This window comes from Monopterus albus, unplaced genomic scaffold (genome assembly GCF_001952655.1).
Source record: "Monopterus albus unplaced genomic scaffold, M_albus_1.0 scaffold142.1, whole genome shotgun sequence".
Lineage (NCBI taxonomy): Eukaryota > Metazoa > Chordata > Actinopteri > Synbranchiformes > Synbranchidae > Monopterus > Monopterus albus.
The window spans coordinates 525,043-540,709 of record NW_018128022.1 but is presented as its reverse complement, the minus strand read 5'-3'; the positions used below and the strand labels follow the sequence as shown (position 1 = coordinate 540,709).

The window sequence follows — 15,667 nt, the reverse complement described above, 5'->3', positions numbered from 1 at the left end:
ATTGTGTGCTTTTTTACACTTACACTTAATCTGACAATTAAAAACAGCAGACTTTTCGGAAAAAAATCAAATATATTTTCTGTTCTGTTGTTTATGTTGTAAGCCTAGGATAATTGGAATGTATGCTATGAAATTACCGCCTTTAAGAGATCGTGTAGGTATTATAAAAGTTTTTCTACATATGTGTATAGACTACAGCGTATGTACTTTGGACGAACAGCTGTTTGTACACTATAAAATCTAAACCACCGACGGCTGCATTTTTGAAGCGCTTTCATGAGTACGCAAAGTGCAACAAAACGCAGCGAGAAACGCGGGTTGTAGTTTCTTACGTATCGGCTTAGGAGCTACTTGAACTGCAGCGCTTGCTCAAAAGAACTACCCTACCCAGTGATCCCTGCGCGCCAATTAGAAACGTCAACGATCCAGTGAACATTAAGCGGAGCAGACCAAAATCCCAAACAAGGAAATGGTGGGGGAATAAAACGACCAGATTATTTAATTAATGCATGTAATAATTAATATTTTATTTTATTGTAAATTAAGACGTATTTATGGGTTAAAATGGATTACGACTTCAAAACAAAGCTGGCGGCTGAGAGAGAGAGAGTAGAAGATCTGTTCGAATATGAAGGTTGCAAAGTGGGTCGAGGCACCTACGGGCACGTTTATAAAGCTAAGCGCAAAGACGGGTAAGATAACCGTGAACGTTATTGTTTATACTGACATAAAACTGACTGGAGGATGCATTTTCTCAACACGCACCTCGGTTGTGTGTCAAATGGGGTGTTAGATTTGAACCTCCCCGAAGCGATAACCCATGTCTCTGTGTTTTTGTTTTCATGTAACGCACTCACTCACCCACTCACTCACTCACTCACCAACGCCCCCCTCCCTTTCCTCCTCCCCCTCCTACTCTTCAACCCTCCCCCCCACCCCCAAAACAACACAGCGTGCTATTTGTCTTTTATCAAGTGTCTTATTCGTGGTGGCAATGAAGATATGTTGCTCTTAACTGAATTAACGGCGCTGAAGGACAGTGGTATCGTCATTACACGCGATAGTGACATTTCAGCGTCTCTTCGTGGACAAGCCGCTCTCCCATTTTTAACACTGTGAACTGCCAAACTTTTTTTAGACACATAGTGGATAGTTACCCCTCAGCTATTTCCTCTTTACATTGTTGCTGTTAGCCATATGACAGTCTAATTCACGTGTGACTGCAGGAAGGTGGGCAGTTGTTTTCATGTCTGTTAGGCTATGCTATGCCAGCAGTGGCACTGTTTGTTACACATATGGGCCGAATCCTATTTCACAATGTCATATTTTTTTTGGTTTTCCAGTAACTATCATGACTCAAATCATCTCTGACTCAATGTATTGTAAAGCTGAATCAAGAATGCAGGCTGTGTTTCCTCATATTCACCCATAGAGCACTGTGTAATAGAGATTTGATGTGAGGTCAGAAAGTGAACAGAGGTAGGTCACAGGCAGTCATCTCTGCAGCAGTACTGCAAGGTAATAACATCCTCAATAGATCTTGCACAGGGTCATGTAGCTTACCTAAGCCCTTTCTTAAAACTACTCTATATATGATGTATGAAATACAGTGAGAAATAAAATATTCAGCAGGTGTTGTAAAACCTCTGGGTCCCTGTCAGTGCATTATCCTGCCTATATATTCATATGTTATATCTAGTAGATTTACCCCTTCATGCTTTGCCCTAGGATACTGTAATTTTTGATAGCTCTGTGCACTGATGGTAGTATGGCATGTCTTATGATGCACCATCAAAAAAAGAGGAAAGCACAAGTGCAAGAAATAACATAAATGCTGGCTCAGTTCTGACTGCCTTAAATGGAGTACAGCCATCATGAATATTATTAGAATCCAGAATTCACAGTCTAGAACTGAGGATTTTTTTTTAAGTTTTGAGAGTCATGGTCTTGACGGCTAAGTTGCTTCCACTAAATACTGTGCTGCAATACTACAGCTTGTAATGTGTAATACTGTTGTTGCTTCTACCCTTGGAAAAATAAGCTGTACAACTATAAGTGAAATCTGGAGAGTTGCTGCTGACAAGGCCCGGGCGACAGAGCGCATCACATAGTGAAGCTAATATGTAAGGTCTAACTGAAAGGTCTCCAGCTGATATACATCTAGAAATCCGTTATCCTGAGTTCCTGTTAAATGGTTTCATACCTGTGGATTAATTATATGCAACTTTGGCATGACGGCATGAAGATGTAGTTTTGAAACATGGAGGGACTGTCTCCGTATATGGTATTGTATCAGAGCCAGGATCAATGCTGTATAGCTCCAAATGTGCATCTCTCTGCAAGCTGAGTGTGTCATATTCAACCAGTGACCTCACTTTGTGAGTTTATGCACTTTTATTTGGAGAGTTGTTAGCAATCTGTCAGTGAGCAAGTACCAGCACTGGTGGTTAATACATCACATCACTTTTAATCTTGAGCTCTGCATGATTTAACAGTTCGAAAACAAGTATTATAACTATAAAATATGAATGCTATACATGCAAATGAAAAGGTCACATTGTGGGATTAATGACTGGCTTGAATTGCAATGATACCTTTAATTTCTTTCATATTATTTTCAAGCTTAGTCACACTCAAATCTGTCCTTTAAACTTTAGCACTGTCCAGATAGGTCTGCTGTGTGTTCAGTGTAATAATGCACAAAACATTAGGTGGTCTATGACTGTTCAGGTCCAAAGGAAACTTTGCTCAGACGTTTGCTGTGCTGCATGTCTCTGGTGGTTTTTTTAAAGTGTAGGTTTATGGTGCTGGCATTGCATAGTAAACACCAAGAACCAGTCACCAGTGCATCTGCAGACCACAGCATTCCAGATTTTTAGAGACATTATGTGACTGTGATGTAACTGCAGAGGCCTGCCCTGACACTGCAGGCACACACTAACCAGCACATTAGCTATGCAGTGGCCTGAAGGGCCCTGACCAGCCAAGTGAGCTGAATGACAGTTGCCCATTGGGTTTTGTTGGGCTGTGTGTGACCAACCATAAATTTTACATTTTGTGATGCGTCTTGCACTGCTGGTACTGGTAGACGTTTCAGGATGTTAAACTGGCTACTGGAAAAAGTACACTGATTGGCTATCTATTTTTTTTCCGCAGGCCGAAAAAAAACATTACAAAACAAAGCCAGATGAAAAATTTTATTAGGCATATTCTCAATGTGCAATTTGCTTTCTAATGAGACAGTTTGATCAGATTCACAGTGACATCAAAACAGCTCAAAATGTTCTTTGGAGTACACGTGGTTTATTTAATATGGTTTATTTACTGCTAGGCACACACATACAGTAACGTACCATCGTGTCAGTGGCCAGCCATTACCACTGGCTGTATTCTCTGCAGTGTGTAAATGAAACTCTTTGCATAAGATGGGTGGAGACACAGTAACCAGTCCTTACTAATTTATTGAAGTTAACTTGGTGTGTCAGCGCTTAAAGAGTGTAGGCCTAGACCTGTTGCAAAACCCCTTTATATTAAACTACCCCTCACTGCAAACTGAAAAATGACAAATTGATATACCTGGAGAATTATATGGAGGAGCTGTTCATCAAAAGTTCTGCTGACATTTGATGTCATGGCTGAAGAAAAAGGCTAAAAATTAGAAGCTCATATCCATCTGTGGATGTCATTCTCTGTGGTTTTCTCATCATTCCTCCTTCTGCTTTGCACAGCTGAGAAATGAATAGATTATTAATATGCACATTTGACTAAATCATATGCAAACATTTTGTTTACAGACCGAAGATGAAATGTTATGAGCTGTCTTGAGCATCTGTGCAGCTCAGCTCATATTAGAGATGTGTGTCTGAGAAGTCTAATTAACCTGTGACCACCTCCAATGTAAATTAGGCTCAAGTTTGTTTGATCTTAAAACCATAAGGACCTGTTTGATCAGTGCTGAGAGCCAGCTAAATGAAGTTGTTATTGGAAGCTGTCTGCAGAGTACCTTTTAATCATGCTGCTTTGCACTCGTTTCCTTATAGCTCAAAGTATTTCCTCCACTGCTCTCTGCTCATACAACAGAATAGTGCTTATCTCAAGTAATCTATATTTATCTGTTGAATGTGCTCACCCCTGCAGTCTCACATTTCACTTATTACCTGGCTTTCATGCTCAAACATGACTCTCAAGGGCAAATGACTTTGCTGCAAATGCCAGGATGGAGGGAACAACAGAGCGCTCCTGCAGGGAACAGGTGGCTCTTTTTTTAGGTTTAATGGCAGGGATTCCTCCTCCTTTGAACTTCTGCAAGCTTTTTTTTTTTATTTTTGTCCTTGTTTTCCTCTAAATGCATCTCCTGCTTTCATAATTAAAACCCAAAAGGCCAAAGCAGGAATCAGAGTTCTTGAAGTTGATGTAATAAAGTCTGCATTGTTTGATTGTGAAAACATCGGTTGGTTGTTTTGTAATGTTGCTCCCATTTTCTCTTTTTATCTCTACAGTAAAGATGAGAAAGAGTATGCACTGAAACAAATAGAAGGCACTGGAATATCGATGTCGGCCTGCAGGGAAATTGCTGTAAGTTTGTTTGTTTGTTTGTTTCTGAGGCCTTGGATCACAGGCAAAGTTACATTCTTTCTGAGATTGAAATGAGCAGATATTTATTTCAGATCTGTGTTGATTTTATTTTTGAATCAAGACTACCCTGTAAAACATAAAACAGGAATTTAGTAGAATCAACTAAACTTTTCTCATTAACATAAATATGTACAGTAAATTTAGGTAATTTCAAATTATTTCAACTTAGGAAGTCTGGCCCTAAATTTTCAGACCACTTTAGAACTTATAAACCTGAGTTGTTCTGACTTGAGATATTTCAACTTGAAATGATGAGTTGAATGAATGAACTGCTTAGAGTTCACCCAACTCATTAAATGGCATTTTTATAAACTTGACTTTCCTTTAAGAAGCATTTAATTTGGTATGTTGAGCAATTTGATTCCAAAACCAGATGTAGGAGTTTTAAATTGTTATAACATTTTGTAATTTCAAAACCCAAGTACAAACCCCAATACCAATGAATGTGTAAAATGTAAATAAAAACAGAATGCAATGACTTGCAAATCCTTTTTGACCCATATTTAATTGAATACACCGCAAAGACAAGATATTTAATGTTCAAACTGATAAACTTTGTTTTTTGCAAATATTCACTCATTTTGAATATGATGCCTGCACCACGTTCCAAAAGAGCTGGGACAGGGGCAACAAAAGACTGGGAATGTTGAGGAATGCTCAAAAAATAACTGTTTGGAACATTGTACTGGCAAACAAGTTTATTGGAAAGGGTGAGCCATGATTTGGTATGAAAGGGGAATCCCAAAAGGCTCAGTCATTCACAAGCAAGACCAGGGTGTGGTTCACCACTTTGTGAACAACTGCGTGAGTAAATAGTCCAACTGTTTAAGAACAACAGTTCTCAACGTATAATTGCAAGGAATTTAGGTATTTCATCATCTACAGGCCACTAAAAGGCTCAGTCATTCACAAGCAAGACCAAGAAAACCACTGTCAGTTAACACAGTTTGTCGCAACATCTACAAGTGCAGGTTAAAACTCTACCATGCAAAGCGAAAGCCATACATCAACAACAACCAGAAAGGCTGCCAGCTTCTCTGGGCCCGAGCTCATCTGAGATGGACTGATGCAAAGTGTGCTGTGGTCTGACAAGTCCATATTTCAAATTGTTTTTGGAAATCATGGGCATCGTGTCCTCTGGGCTAAAGAGGAAAAGGACCATCCAGATTGTCCAGCGCAAAGTTCAAAAGCCAGCATCTGTGATGGTATGGGGTGTGTTGGTGCCCATGGCATGGGTAACTTGCACATCTGTTTAGCACCATTAATGCTGAAAAGTACATACAGGTTTTGGAGCAAAATATGCTGCCATCCAAGCGACGTCTTTTTCAGGGACGTCCCTGCTTTTTTCAGCAAGACAATGCATTCTGCACGTGTTACAACAGCGTGGCTTCGTAGTAAAAGAGTATAGGTACTAGACTGGCCTGCCTACAGTCCAGACCTGTCTCCCATTGAAGATGTGTGCAGCATTATGAAGCGCAAAATATGACAATGCAGACCCTGGACTGTTGAGCAACTGAAGTCATACATCAAGCAAGAATGGGAAAGAATTCCATCTACAAAGCTTCAACAGTTAGTGTCCTCAGTTCTCAACTGCTTATTAAGTGTTGTTAAAAGGAAAGGTGATGTGACACAGTGGTAAAAATACCCCTGTCCCAGCTCTTTTGGAACGTGTTGCAGGCATCAAATTCAAAATGAATGAATATTTGCAAAAAACAATAAAGTTTATCAGTTTGAACATTAAATATCTTGTCTTTGCGGTGTATTCAATTAAATATGGGTCAAAAAGGATTTGTAAGTCATTGTATTCTGTTCTACATTTTACACAATGTCCCATATTCATTAGAATTGGGGTTTGTAACATCATCATATCATCTGCATTCAGAATAATGAAAATACAGCACCAGATCACACTGTAGTTCAAAGATGGTGTTTGTTTTTGTTATGAGCCTTCTAGAAGACTTGCTTAAGGGACATAACCTTTCACATGATTTCCAGCAAGCACTCAAGTTTAGGTCTATAGTATTAGTCGTGGGGGGTGGTGCTGCCAGAGGGTGAGTCAGCATTCCACTCAGTCAGTCCTCTCAGTGGCTGCCGACAGAGAATATGTGGCCCTTTTTACCAGCCGGTTACATAAGGGGCTCTACCTGGAGGGCAACTGTCTGCCATATGGTGCAAACACTGTCAGTGCCACTACGCAAACACTCCCTAGAATACACATCAAACTGGGGTTAAATTGATAGGAATATTGTCATGATTGTTTTGTGTACTTTAACATTTGCATCCACCCTTAACTGCACTTTCAGAAGCTGACAAGATGTTGCATATTAACAGTTCCTCTTTTTTTGTCAGCAATAAACCAAAGTTTTTTTTTAAACTCATCTGAGAAAAGTCATCCCCACCAAAGTACATGTGGATTTGTATTCTTCTACTCATTCATTCACTCATCATAAACTTGTACTTTTATTTCCATTTTCCTTGTGCCTCTTTGTTTTGTGTTAGTTGTAGTGTTTATTTTTTGTTATTGTAAAGGTCGTAATGAATGTGTGTATACCTTGTTTGTGCTTTCTAGCACTTATAGTCTCTTAATCTGATATGATCTCTACAAACGGTAATCAAAGAGACTTGTTTCTATAAAACCGTATTTCAAATGACCTGTCTTGTTTAGCCAGCAAGAATTTCCCTATTATCAAACATACTAATAGTTATCTAGCTGGATGTCCACAAGTGAGTTATGTACTGTAAGTATTGATAATTCCCCCTCTAAATCAAAATAGCATTTGATGTCACATACAGTACCTTTTGATGGATCATGTACACATAAGTTTAAACTAAGAAATATAGAATCACAAGAGTTGTCTGGTTGTAGACCATGCGTTGTTAAATGTTCCACTGTCACATTCCTACATATAGTTCTTGTTTTACTGTTAATATATGTTGTCCAAGTGAAGTTGTTTTCAGTGCCATGTGTACTGGCTATAGGATGTAATTCATAGTGCAACCACACAGATTATCAGGCTAGTGTACAAGTTATTGCTGAACCTCTCACACATAAATATCCATTAGATCTCAACAACATTCATCAGGGCTCTTCTTACTGTGGCTGTGTGATTATGGTAATGATATAGTCTCATGAACATGTGGTATTTGTCAAATTGAAACAGTTAAGAAGATTTGCCAAATCTGCACTTCGTTTGAACAAAAGAAGTCTGTCAAAATAATAATTAAAAAAGTTCTTGTGTTAATATGATTGTATAATGTTTTTGATCCAATACTGGTTTAATGTGACTGATGTCTGCAGTTGTTTAGTTCCCATGTTTACTTCCTCGGGCTCCTTATTCCTTATAGGAAAAGGTCTGTTTTCTTCTCTCTCTGTCCTCATCTCTGACACTCTGTCATTATCTGCAAGTAGTCTGGTGTCAGATTGCATGCAAGCACACCAGTCTCTCCCTCTAGTACCGATAAAAGCGTTCTTGCCATCCGTTTGAGGGTGGGGGTGGAGGCCTTGGAGATTCAACTTGTTGTTGCAACATTGTGTTATTTAATGCTTAGTCATCGCCTGACAAATATCGCTTACATTTTTTTGTAATTTGAGTGATTACATGTGTTGTCATGCATTCAACTGTGACATTCATTCACCTAAGAAATATTGCAAGTAGTGTTACAGAGCACAGTGGTTAAAGCAAGGTGGTTGATTTGCTTTGTCTTTGTAGCTTTGAAAGAACAATTGTGTCTTTCTGAAGCCTCTGAAGTAGGCCTGTTTTTGATATCACTCTGCAGGGACAACAAGATAAGATACATTTTTGTTCTGGCAGCGTTCTTTTCCAGAACAATTGAATCAATTCAGTTCAATTCAATTTTATTAGTTTAACAGCAAATCACAACAAAAATCAGAATCAGAATGAGTTTTATTGGCCAGGTGTGATGGACACACGAGGAATTTGACTCTGGTACATTGGCTTTCAATGTGTATGTACATGTCCTTATGTAAGGCAGCAATGGGCAAGTAATCAACTGAGTTTACTTTACATGGTAAGGTCTAGACCTAACAATTATTATTATTATTAACAGAAGAAACCTAAAGCTCCAAGAAACGTAGAGCTCCAGAGCCAGGGCTACCTGCAGAAAAGTACAGGGAGCGAGAGAGGACACACTGTGGGAGAGAGGAGACACAAAGTTAGTGACACATAATGGTGGCATATATATGCATGAAGAGAGGAAAGGAGAGGAGAGAAACTCAGAGCACCATGGGGCCCCCCATCAGCCGAGGCCAGTAGCAGCATAACTAGGTTCGAATACAGGTTGCGTCAGGAAGGGCATCCGGCGTAAAACACCAAATGTCAACATGCGAGTCGTCAGTGTGACAATTCTCTGTGGCGACCCCTAAACAGAAAAAACCGAAAGTGACTTTCTTTCTTCATTAGCAGTAGTAGTATAGTATAGTATTATTATTATTTGTATTATTATTGAGGAAAACCCCAACAAATCCCCCTTGAGCAGCACTTGGCAACAGTGAGAAGGAAAAACTCCCTTTAACGGAAGAAACCTCCGACAGACCCTGGCTCTGGTGTTCTTTGTAGGGCTGGACCCTAATATTTGAGTATTGGGATATTTGTCATTATGTTTGATTTATGTAATGAGGGGTGTGTGTGGCTGGGGTGCAAGAGAGGTGGGATATGATGCCATCACATAGCCAGTTTGTAATTTGGTCATAGACAACCTGGTTTCTTGCCGTTCCCTTAAATTTGTCTAACAATTCTGGCAACAGCTCTAAACAACAGAAGTCTCAGAATCTTGTTGTACCTCCAGTCAGATATTGTTGTTGGTGTCGTCACTGTAAATGACCATTTTGTTTCACCATCGGATGTTTCTCTTCTTCTGGTTTAACACCAGTCACATGATAGAACATCATCAACACACACACTAGCTTGGTGTGGAAACTCTGCACAATACGCAGCTGTTTTCTTACAGTACATGGGCTCGCTCCAGCTCACTTGTACCTTACGTGGCCTTTGTACTAGAGAGCTGGTAGGGTGACATCCACTTAATGTTCGGGCCTCCCAGAATTAATACACGTAGTGTCACTTTGCTGGAGTCCGGGTAGGATGAAAAACAGGAACTTGTTTAGTTTTTGTGTGGACTGGTTGGAAATACCCTCAAGGAGCTAGAAATGATTATTTCAACACAGTATGGTATGGTTATCTGTTACAAGGAAAAGTATCGACCAATTACCTTATTTAATCAGTCTCCACTTATTACCAAAGGGCTCTCCAGTGTTCTAATTATTTTTATGGAAGTCCATTTACCTACTTGGTCCTGTTTCATATCTGTTCCCTGAATTGAACTGGACCTTTATGAATTTAAACATTGCAAATGTATTTCATTACTCCCATGAAATGAGTCTTGTTTTTCCTGTTGGTCACAATGGCTTTTGTTTAGCTAAAAGTACTTACCTCATAAATATTTCCTTTTTTTCCTTTCTGACATAGCAGCATATGTGAACAGATGCACTATGAGTGCTGGCTCTGTTATGGCCTGGGCCATTTGCCTCTTCCCTTGTTGTATACTCTTATTTCTCTAACATATGCTATAACCACATTCAGCTGTCAAGACCTCTGCCCAGGATTAGTGCCAGGGAGCTTTGCCTACCTACCTCTCTGCTGAGTTGGGTTGGTACTCCAATCCCAAAGTGACTCCAGAAATAAAAGAAGAAGCTTGACTGAAAGTTAAGGTGCATGACTGTGATTTCATATGAGCACAGCTTCCACCATGCTATGATCATTGTCTAGTTGAGGTGAGAACTGTTGTATGCTAAGGTACTTTGTTGTTGTTTGAGAGTCACTGTAAAGTCTTTCGAAGAAATCTCTTGTGTGGATAATACGTGACTGTGGGCATAGTCTTAGCCTGTTGAAGCAAAGCTTCATCTTACAATTTAGTCATAATGTGGAAGACAGAGCTGCCAAACACCCAGTGCACAGGTAATATTACTTGTTAAACTGGTCCGGACTTCTCTGCGCCTCGTCCATGTTGCCAGCGACGCCCGAGAAGAGGTATAAACTGGTCCAACCTCCAATCGCTGAGACGGTCTTCCCAGCCGCCGAACTCCGTTTCATCGATCCAGATGGGTTTGATTAACACCAGGTCTCTGGCTAACAAGAATTTTTTTTCTAAATGACTTTTTCATATCGCGGGAACTGGATTTTATGTTGCTAAAGGAAGGTGAGCATTATGCATTTTCTGAACTTCCACCGGATTGCTCCTTCCTTAGCTCCCCGTGCTCATCAGGCATGGGTGACAGTCTGGTGTTTGTTTTTAAAAACAGTTTTAAATGTCGGCAGCTCACAGTGGACTCTTACTCCACCTTTGAGCTACAGCTGTTTGTGGTGAAGCTCTGTTATCCACTGCTGTGTGCAGTGGTTTATCATCCTAAGTTCAACAGGGGCTTTATTCAGGAGTTTTCTGACTTCTGCCAAAGTTTGATAAACCTTTAACATTTGGTGATCTTCACATTCACACCTGCTGTCCTGATGACCCATTGGCCAAAGACTTTGTAAATATTATTGACTCTTTTAACCTCACTCAGTTGGTGCATGGCCCTACACATGAGCGCAGACACACACTGGACCTTGTGATCTCTCATGGACTGCCTGTTTCCATTACCAAAATATGTGGCTCTCGGTTTTCAGATCACTTGCCTGTTTTATTCAATGTTGCTGCTTTGTCACTGGTAGACAAACCTTTTATTCCTACTGCTTTTAGACGTACTGTCACTTCTTTTACAGCAGCAGAGTTTTTCTATTCATTTTTAAAACTCTGGTTTGTATTTGGGGGATGGTGTCTCCTCTTATACGAATCCTGAGGAACTATTGAGTTCATTAACTACCACTTGCCAGGACATATTGGATTTCATCGCTCCTCTTTGACGCAGACCAGCCAAGTTGCAAGCAGTGCCCTGGCTAAACGACTCTACTTGGGCACTTAGACAAAGATGTCGGCAAGCTGAACGTAAATGGAACAAGGATAAACTTCATGTTTCTCTCAACATTTCTGGGATTGTCTCTCTGACAGTCAGAAGGCTGTAAAATCTGCCAAATTAAGCTACCTTTCCAACATTGTCATTAGTAATCATCATAAACCTCAGGTCTTCTTCAGTACAATTAATTTTGTTATCAACCCATGTAACCTTGCTTCTCATCCCGAGGCATCAGAAGCAGTATGTGAGGGTTTTCTTCAATATTTTTCTGATAAAATCACTAGCATTAGGCAGTCCTCCAGTTCTTCTAATCCTGACCCATTGCAAAGATACAGGCTCAAACTGGTTTGATCAGTTTGAGCCTGTATCTTTGCCTATGCTATCTGAACTGGTTCACAACATGAAAGCATCTCACTGTTCTTTGGATTGCTTGCCGACTAGATTGTTTAAGGATGTTTTTGACTCTGTTGGGCCTAGCTTTATGGCTCTAATTAATTTATGTTTAAGGACAGGCTCAGTTCCAGATGCTTTTAAAAAAGCGATTGTCCAGTTTCTTTTTAATAAGCCAAATCTTGACCCTTTAGTGTTCTCTAATTTTAGACCAGTCTCTAAATTATCTGTTGGTTATGTGTAAAGTTCTGGAGAAGATTGTTTCCTATAGCCAGTGATGCTTTCAGGCTCCCCCACATAGATGAAGGGTCGTTGGCTGAAACCTGAGCTTTCAGTTTTTTAGAGTAGGGCAGAACTTTATTGATCCCACAGTGGGGAAATTCCAGTGTTCCAGCAGCAGTAAGGGCCAAAAACAACAGAGAGCAAGCAACAAGACACCATAAGAACAGATACCACACACTGATCTTAATAGACAAATTGAGAAAGCACAGAAAGAAAAAAACACAAAAGAGGACAGAGCTACTGGAACTCGCTGTCGCTCCGTGCGGCACATCTTAAAAAACAAATCAAGAATACCCAAAAACAAGACAGTACAAGCATTTCAGTGAAAGTCAGGAACAGATATCGCTCTCACTCAAATCACAGACAGGTCAGTCTGTGGTCAGACGGGGAGGGGCAGAAGTGTACGCATTCCTAGCATTAGCATATGGTATGTCCAGAGTTTTATTGTTCTTTGTGTAGGAGGGTGGCAGAGAGGGAGAGGGAGGCATGGCATGGTTGAGGTCCCCGAGATAAGGATTAGGGCCTGCAGGTGCTGTGTCCACCGAGACACCGCGCGCCTGCACAGTCGGCCCGGGGATCAGTAGAGAACCGTCACCACAGACCACAGATCCTGGAGTCCCCAGTGAAGTGCATGCAGGACACCCGCTGCTGCTCCGCCCGCGCAGCCAGCTCATCCATCTTGTCCCCCAGCGCCTCACTCCAGCTCCTCTCCCAGCGCTTTGCTCCAGTTCTGCAGACTCGAGTAGTGTCAGGATCGGAGTGTGAAGCTGCCGATAATATCGAGGGTGAACTCAATTATATTGCCAGACGAGGATAAGTGAATAACTGTCTCTTTAATAAGAGCATGGAACAACAAAACAATACAGAAAACCACGTAAAACACAATGCCCACACTCAGGTCGAAAACACAGTCCAGGGTCAGAGCCAGCAAACTTACACAGCCAAGGAATTCACAAAACGAGAGGTCAGAGAGGGAAGTTCAATAATCCATTCACAGAAGGCAGTCTAAAGCAAGAGGGCAAGGCAAAACACAATGGACAAAATACACGATCTGGCATCAGAACAGGAAATACTAACAAACAAGAACCCTGGAAAGTCTGCACAGGAGTGAGAGAACAATCTGGCAGGTTACTGGTGGGGGAAGGGTGCTTGTAATTGGGTGAAAACAGGTGGAAACAATCAGGAGCAGGTGAAAACAATGAGTGCCAATTAAAGTAAAAAGTCAGAAACTGAGGTGAAACAAAAACAGGAAGTAATGTAAAAATAAAAGCACAAGAACAGAAACATGTGGGGCAGAATCATGACAAGTAGCTCCTTTTTGCTGCTTTGATATCCCTTGTCAGTGTGTTCCTGGCCTGGCTGTACAGAGTCCTGTCCCCACATCTGTAAGCCTCCTCTTTGGCACGACGAAGCTGCTTGTAAACCAGGGCTTGTTGTTGTTATGTGTGCAGAAGGACTTTTTGGGCACACACACATCCTCACAAAAGCTGATATAAGATGTGACAGTGTCAGTGAGTTCGTCCAGGTCTGTAGCTGCAGTCTCAAACACACACCAGTCTGTGCAGTCAAAGCACGCCTGTAGCAGGCTTCACAATTTTAAGTTTCTGCCTGTAGGTTGGAATAAGTTGGACCATAGAGTGATCAGAGCGTCCAAGGGCTGCACGGGGGACAGAGTGATAGGCGTCTTTTATTGTTGTGTAGCAGTGGTCCAGTGTGATTTTGTCCCTGGTGGGACAGGTGACGTGTTGTCTGTATTTGGGCAGTTCATGGGAGAGATTTACGCTGTTAATGTCCCCTAGAACAATGAGTGGAGAGTCGGGATGTTCTAGCTCCAGGTTATTTATCTGTTCTGCCAGTAGCTGTAGTGTGTTAGCTTTGGCCTGTGGTTTTATGTACAATCCGATTAGAATGAAACTGTTAAATTCACGGGGAGAGTAAAAAGGTTTGCAATTGATAACAAGAGTCTCTAGGTCTGCGTTACATGTCCTTTGTAGCACTGTGACATCTGTGCACCAACCTTCATTTATGTAGAAGCAGATTCCACCTCCTCTGGTTTTCCCAGACAGCTCCTTTACATGATCTGCTCTGTACACCTGGAAGCCCAGTACTTAAATCGCACTGTCCGCGATTGAGTTGCTGAGCCGGGTCTCTGTGAAGCACAAAGCAGCAGAGCATGCAAAGTCAGAGTTAGTCCTGTTGACAAGAATTTCATCCATCTTGCTGACCAGGGTGTGGAGATTTGCTAGGTGGATAGACAGGAGTGGAGTCCATGTTTCTCTCTGGTGTAGCCTCACAAAGGCACCGGCACACTTGCCACGCCGGCGTTTCTTCCAGATCCTGTAGATTGCAGCTGCGCCTCCAATCAAAATGTCCATACAGCATTCTTCGTTCACAAAAGTCGGAGGAAGGTAGTTCAGTGTGAGTTTTCCGATATTTAACAGTTCTTCTCTGGTAAAAGTAATCCGGGATGAGTTGCAGGAGACCAAGAAAACAAAGAAAAACAACAAACACAAGAGAGCACAAGAGACCAAGGCTGCCATCGCTGTCAGCGCTGGAAGAAAATTAATATCATTGCAGATGTAGCAGGTGCCAAACCAGGGTGACCGAGAGCCAGACTCCCGGGAAAAGGTCACCAAGTTAATGTAGACTACAGCACATTAATCTGGGCATCAAAGTAATCAAATTCACCCGTTTCTGGTGAGAGGGTGACTGTTCAGCCCAGCTTTTCTGAGCTGCCTGATGTAGTATAGCTGCTGCTGGGCTTTCTTCACTGTGGCAGCTGTGTTCAGTGACCAGCTCAAGTCAGATGTCACCTGCAGGCCCAGGAACTTGTGGCTGTCAGCCCTCTCCCCCTCAGTCCCTTTGATGGTCAGGGGCAGCAGAGGGGAGGGGTTCTTCCTGAAGTCTATTATTATTTCTTTTGTCTTATTTACAGTGGGTATTCAGACCCCCTTAAATTTTTCACTCTTTGTTATATTGCAGCCATATGCTAAATCATTTAAGTTCATTTTTTTCCTCATTAATGTACACACAGCACCCCATATTGACAGAAAAACACAGAATTTTAGACATTTTTGCGAATTTATTAAAAAAGAAAAACTGAAATATCACATGGTCATAAGTATTCAGACCCTTTGCTCAGTATTTAGTAGAAACACCCTTTTGAGCTAATACAGCCATGAGTCTTTTTGGGAATGATGCAACAAGTTTTTCACACCTGCATTTGGGGATCCTCTGCCATTCCTCCTTGCAGATCCTCTCCAGTTCTGTCAGGTTGGATGGTAAACGTTGGTGGACAGCCATTTTCAGGTCTCTCCAGAGATGCTCAATTGGGTTTAAGTCAGGGCTCTGGCTGGACCATTCAAGAACAGTCACGGAGTTGTTGTGAAG

General features: G+C 41.3%; 1 protein-coding gene across 1 annotated transcript in view; it reads left to right on the top strand.

The window, feature by feature from the left end:
* Window positions 1-416: 416 nt before the first annotated feature.
* Window positions 417-15,667, top strand: part of cdk19 (cyclin dependent kinase 19) — a 62,694-nt gene continuing 47,443 nt past the window's right edge. Inside the window, exons 1-2 of the mRNA XM_020614078.1 lie at window positions 417-692; window positions 4,500-4,575. Coding sequence (XP_020469734.1) covers window positions 565-692; window positions 4,500-4,575 — 204 coding nt within the window. The 5' untranslated portion in view covers window positions 417-564. The remainder of the gene's footprint in view (window positions 693-4,499; window positions 4,576-15,667) is intronic.